General features: G+C 45.9%; 1 protein-coding gene across 1 annotated transcript in view; it reads left to right on the top strand.

The window, feature by feature from the left end:
- The first annotated feature begins 347 nt into the window (after positions 1-347).
- Positions 348-6,370, top strand: part of LOC134166689 (T-cell activation Rho GTPase-activating protein-like) — a 1,836,444-nt gene continuing 1,830,421 nt past the window's right edge. Inside the window, exons 1-2 of the mRNA XM_062624580.1 lie at positions 348-384; positions 792-876. Coding sequence (XP_062480564.1) covers positions 829-876 — 48 coding nt within the window. The 5' untranslated portion in view covers positions 348-384; positions 792-828. The remainder of the gene's footprint in view (positions 385-791; positions 877-6,370) is intronic.

Raw genomic sequence — 6,370 nt, 5'->3', positions numbered from 1 at the left:
TAGAGGGGAGCCAGCAGGCTCTGCCACCTCCAGCTCACTCCCTGCTGTTCCTCTCTGTAGATGTGGCATCACCCCACACCTGCTGCTCTGGCTGGCCCTGGGCCTGCTCTAGGTGCTGAGCAGTGGGAAGGGCTCAGCTGGTGATGCTGCTGAGGAGGAGGAAGGGAAGGCCACCAGCTCCCTTGTCTTCCTCTGGCCCTGCAGCTACTGTGTCATCACCTTCTGGAGAGTCCCAATACAACATCCCACCAGAGGGGTGGCCAGCTGCTCTGCCCTGCCCCATGAGGCATCATCTGATGGGGCACATCAGGTCCTCAGACTGGTTCTCCTCTCTTTTGGCAGCTCCCGAGCAGTGAAGGAACTCTGGGTCAGCGCCCTCCTTGGGTAAGCCCAGCCTGGCACTGCAGCCTGGCCTGCCCATGCTCCCATCATGGAAGGATACTCCATGAGTGGCATCCAAACAAAGAGAAAACACCTCTGCTGAGCTGGACACAGGTGCCCCCACAGCTGCAGGCACAGGTGCCCCCACAGCTGCAGGCAGAGGTGCCCCCAGAGCTGCAGGCAGAGGTGTCACCACTGCTGAGCAGGCACAGCTGGCAGAGCTGCTTCGTCCAGCTGTGTCCAGCCAACACCTGCCCAGCCCCATCCTCGGCACCGCTGCTGCTCCTGCTCCACTGCCAGGCTGTCACGGCTGTTCTGGATAGTGTGGAAGCGCTCCCCAGGCTGGCAGCAGAGGGAAGAGCTGGCTTGGGTCTCACACAACTCTTTCTCTGCCTCTTCCCCGTGCACAGACGACTGGAAGGAGTTCAGGGAGCCTGGGTGACCCAGATGCCATCCAGCAGGCTGCTGCTGAAGGAGCTGAGTGGCCGCCATGCTGTGAGTGTCCCTCCTGCCTCTGTTCTGCCCCCAGGGGCTGCCCCAGCCCAGCATCAGCTGCATTGCTCCTCACCTTCTGCTCTTTTCCCCTTGCTCAGGGGACGACACTGGATGCCAGAAGCCTGGAGAAGCTGCTCCAGCACCAAGCCCAGGTCAGGGTCACTTGCAGTGCAATCTCACCCATCCCAACCTCTCACACACAGCCAGAGGCTGATGCAGCTCTCCAGGGACCCTTTCTGCTGTGTGGCTCCTTGGTGAGTGCAGCCCATTTCTTGCAGGCTGGTGCCAGGCAGCTGCCAGTTCCTGTCCTCTCCAGTAGTGAGGGTTTACGTGGCCACGTGGATGGTGAGTGTGGAGAAGACAGAGGCAGGATGGCCCTTCTCTCCTGCTCTTGCAGCCTGGCACGTCCATCCCCATCACTATGCAGCAGGAGAGAGCTGAGCCCCAGGGCCACTAGGTCCGAAATGAAAACTCCTCTCCCATGCACTCAGTGATGGGGAGACAGCACTGAGGGAGCCTGGGAGTACTCTCCTGGTGCTTCTCCTCCACAGCTCTCTGCTGTGTTTCCCTTGACAGCAGGCGGGACCCGCAGGAGCAGGAGGAGGCTGTCCTGGCCATTGGCACGGCCAGGGACCTCAGCTGCAGTAAGGACACAGGGACTATCGGGCTGTGCGGGCACAGGTCTCTTTGGCCGGCCCCTGGAAGATCTATGCAGCCAGGATGGCATGCTGCCACAGCCCATCCACGTAAGCCAACCTGGACAGGGGTTCCCCATCCCATCATCTCATCCCATCCCACCGGCTCCTCCAGAGAGTGGCTGTTCCCGGCACCTACCTCAGTGGCGTGCCTGTGCAGCTGGAAAACCAGTCCGTGCTGCTGCTGGCTGTCCTCTTGAAAGTGAGCCCTGCTGACACAGAGCCCTGCAGCTCCCGGCTCTCTTGGTGCTGATGGGCACCTGCGGGAGCATCTCCCCAAGTGAGAAGCTGGCCTCTGGACTTTGTTACTACCGTTGTTACTCTGCTTGTTACTACATTTGTTAATACACTTGCTTCTCTGTTTATAACTATGTTTATTAGTCTATTAAAATGTCTTTTTAAAACAAATGTTAGGATATACTACTTGCTTTAATTCCATCCTTCTTTACATTCACTACCAGAGCCCCAAATCTCCTGGCCATTTTGCCATACCACAGACTTGATTAGGAAGAGAGTAATTTAAAGAGTGTAGGGCACTTCTGCTTATGGAAAGGAGATTATTTTTTGTCACCTGTGAATGCTCCATCCCTGGTGGTGTTCAAGGCCAAGTTGGACAGAGCTTTGGGCGACATGATCTAGTGTGAGGTATCCCTGCCCATGGTAGGGGTGTTGGAACTTGATGATCTTAAGGTCCTTTCCAACCCTACCCATTGTATGATCCTATGAAAAAAAAAGTGAATATATGGTACTAAGTCTGATCTTTTAGAAATAAATAAGGAATTTCAAGAATACAGTGGCCAGTCAGACCTTTCTTTAAACATTAGATTGTCTTAGGAATTTTTCAATGACTGTTTCTTTCATTATATCACACTGATGTACCAAGTCAGAAAATATTTATAGGAATAGATATTTTATATAAAAAGATATTGGAAATTGTTTTTTTAATAAAATGAATTTATCTGGTGAGAGACAGGGACAGACTGACTCCAAAAAGCCAACCGTTATTGGACAACCACTTTCAGAAGGGATGTGGAAGATTGAATCTACCCTAACCACTTAGCTAAAGAATCATATTGTAGTTCAATTTCATATCCAGTTAATAATTTAAGTGGACGGGCATCAGAGTCTCTATAAAGTCTCTACAAAGACCATAGTTTGAAGATCAAGCTGTTCAGTTAGCGTGTAACATTTCAAGGCTTCTCATTCATAAGGCAAATCAAAAGTGGTAGCAGTGTCTCCTGGACTATGGATTACTGAAATGTGAGTCCAAGGTCTTATCCATGCCTCAAGACCAGCTGTCTTGATGAGATAATTGCTACACAAGGCCTCCTAAATACCTCATCTGTTTATCCTGAAGAGAGACAGGCAGTGTTGTCCAAAACAGAGTGAGGAAGTGAAACAATAATCAAACACTATAGGCAACCAGGTTGAGCTCACTCATTATGTTTACTAGTACAGAAGATACGCCTCGTTAGCCAGAAAACCTAAGGGTTTTGTGTTGTTGACTCTTAATTGGCACGCATATTTATATGATTCTGTGTAAGGTAAAGAACTCTTGCACCTCTTCAAAACACTGAGTACAGTATGTGTTTGTAGCCTTTTGTGTTGCTGATGGATTTTTGAAATGAAAAGTATTTTCTTCTTTTTACCTTTACCATCTGCATGCATTTTTCTCCGTGTTTATGTAAAAGAGAAGATTGGCTTCTATTCCACAACAGTAAGTGAAACCAGGACACTTAAATAATTATGAAACCATTCATTTGTAAAAAGACAGCAAAAAAGTGGTATTTCTCAGAATTTGTTATCTGCTCATATTTTTCTATATCTTTTGCCACATAACCGATACCATCTTTATTAACCTAGTCATTCATCCTTTCCACAAGAGTTATGATCAGTATTTAAAACTGGATGGAAAACCATAAGAAGGAGTTGGGGGGGAGGGAGGCTTCTTACTTTTCCTCTAGCCATCCTGACAAGTGCATGGACTAGTAGAGAGCAAGACTGTTGTGTTTACCTTTCATTCCCCATGAACTTCAGAACTAGCTTGCTTTGGGAGAACATCTATTTGTGAAGTCTAGCATACACTGTCACTCACGTGAGACAAAATAATGACTTAATGAAAAGATTCGGCTGTAACAGTCAAAGTTCTTATTTCTCGGTCTGAACAAAGCATTTTGACAAATAAATTTCTTTGCAGTGAGATAATCTTATTCTGAGAAAGGTGTCTACATTTGGACACAGAACTTGTGCTGCGAGGCTGCCTGTTTCTCTCCATTGAATATGAAAGAAATTGCAGGAACAACGTTTATATTTAAATCTGTTTTTCCCGAAGAAAAGTCACATTTCAAGTACACATGGACATTCAATTGAGATGTCAAGTTTTTATGGTAGAAAAAATAAGTGTGGGGTTTAAGAACAACTTAGAGAGAAAAGGAATTGAACTTTTGAACATTATATATTTTATGTATATTCATTTATATATATACTTGTATCTCCTGACTAATCTAGTGGCTTATGATGGAGTGACCACATTGGCTTCCTTATATTTTTTTTTTAATTAAAGTTTAAATCAAATCCACTTTTTGATCTGAAAAAAAAATTCTTTATTCTCACCTTTCTTAATTTATTTTGTGCAAAGATTTTAAAACAGATGTTGACTCAATTCAACATGTCATTCTTCAGAGTAGAGAGGCTATTGACTTTCTCTGATTAGCTCAGGGACATGGCTGTTAAGATTTTGACAGCATGTACTGTATGAATTTGTCTGATCATTCTAAATCAATTCACACTCATTTAGCAGATTTGCAAGCTTTGTCTAAGCAACTGCAAGTAGATCATCGCTGGAATCCCTTCAGTACTCTCCAATGGGGATGGCTTTGGCTCCAAAAATTATTCCTTTTTGGACTTTTATTATTACTAATATTTTGTTGTATTGTATGTTGTATACATTTGTTACTCTCTTGTATTCAACAAATGATAACCCAACTTGTTTTTCTGTTGGAAGTTCATATAGATCCATGCACAGACCAAGGTGTGGCATGTGTTAGATGAGCCTGACACATGAGGTAATGGTCCATGGTAGCTCCTCCCCAGAAAGTCCCGCTTTGGAAATCCCTGAAAAAAGGCCCCAGCCCCCAGAGACTCTTTTTGTATAGCTGACTACTCCTTCCAGTGTAGGCTGGCCCCGTACATCAGAATGAGAGTGAATTTTCACTAGTATAAAAGCCCCAGCCTCATGCAATGCAGGGAAGCAGAACCTCATTCCACCTAGGTCAATGTTGCCTCTGCAGGGTTGCCCACTAAGGTTGAGCACTGTAATGATGTTTCTGGGAGCTGGTTTCCTGATCATCATCACATGGTCTTTGGGTTTGGTAAGATAACCAGACATCAGAAATATCCTTTACTGCATCTTTTATTATCTCTATATTTTCTTCTATTAATAAACTAGTGATTTCTCTATTGTGTTTCGTTTCTCTCAACCCAGAATCCTCGAACTCTGGAACAAGTACATTCTTTCTGTGCTTCTCCTCATTCCTCCAGAAGATGGTGGGGGGGAAAGGGGAAGAGCTGCATGGTTCTGAGTTGCTGACTGGACTTAAACCATGACATCGAATCATAGAATCATGGAATAGTTAGGGTTGTAAAGGACCTTAAGATCATCTGGTTCCAACGCCTTTGCTGTGGGCAGGGGCACCTCACACTAAACCATCTCACCCAAGGCTTCGTCCAGCCTGGCCTTGAACACTGCCAGGGATGGAGCATTCACAACTTCCCTGGGCAACCTATTCCAGTGCCTCACCACCCTCACAGTAAAGAACTTCTTCTTAATATCCAATCTAAACTTCCCCTGTTTAAGTTTTAACCTGTTACCCCTTGTCCTATCACTACAGTCCCTAATGTCCCTATAATCCATCCCCAGTATCCCTATAGCCCCCCTTCAGATACTGGAAGGCTGTTATTTTGTCTCCAGGCAGCCTTCTCTTCTCCAGGCTGAACAGCCCAAACTTTCTCAGCCTGTCTTCATATGGGAGCTGTTCCAGTCCCCTGATCATCCTCGTGGCCCTCCTCTGGACTTGTTCCAACAGTTCCATGTCCTTTTTATGTTGAGGACACCAGAATTACTCACAATACTCCAAGCGGGATCTCACGAGAGCAGAGTAGAGGGGCAGGATCACCTCTTTCGACCTGCTGGTAACGCTCCTTTTGATGTAACCCAGGATATGGTTGGTTTTCTGGGCTGCTAATGCACACTGCCGGCTCATGTTAAGTTTCCCATCGGCAGTGACAGTTCTTTTTGGTGCCCAAAGTGGGGCTTGAAAGTTGAGATAAATACAGATCTGACCAGACTGTCTCTAAGCATATACATGATAAGCATTTATTGTTTTGGATTAATAATCACAACACTGATTTATTTGCTCGCAGAGTTGTTGTGCACGGGCTCAGGGTTTCAGCATGTCATGCTTTACTTGCAGCCAGTATTTGCTTTTTTAGTGTTTATCAGCTGGGGGTCCAGGGCTAAGGTTATTGTTTCGCTGTATGACATGGTAATGACTTGCAATACAATAGAATCACTGATCATGAAACTGGTCTAGTTTGCATTTACCAGCGTGGTCATTACCCCTACACTTTGTGAGGCATATAATGCAATTTTTCAGGAATCCACATCTTTTTTTCCTGCCACGGTGGGTCAGCCTACAAAGGAGACATTCCCTCACACACCCCACTCCCCTACCAGGCTATTTACAGTAGCATTTGAGAATTCTAAAGGGTTTGGAACTCTAATCCATTTGTACTAGAAG

This window comes from Pezoporus occidentalis, unplaced genomic scaffold (genome assembly GCF_034315485.1).
Source record: "Pezoporus occidentalis ecotype Australia unplaced genomic scaffold, CSIRO_AGI_Poc_V1 ctg27, whole genome shotgun sequence".
Classification (NCBI taxonomy): domain Eukaryota; kingdom Metazoa; phylum Chordata; class Aves; order Psittaciformes; family Psittacidae; genus Pezoporus; species Pezoporus occidentalis.
This window is presented reverse-complemented; position numbering and strand designations above follow the sequence as displayed.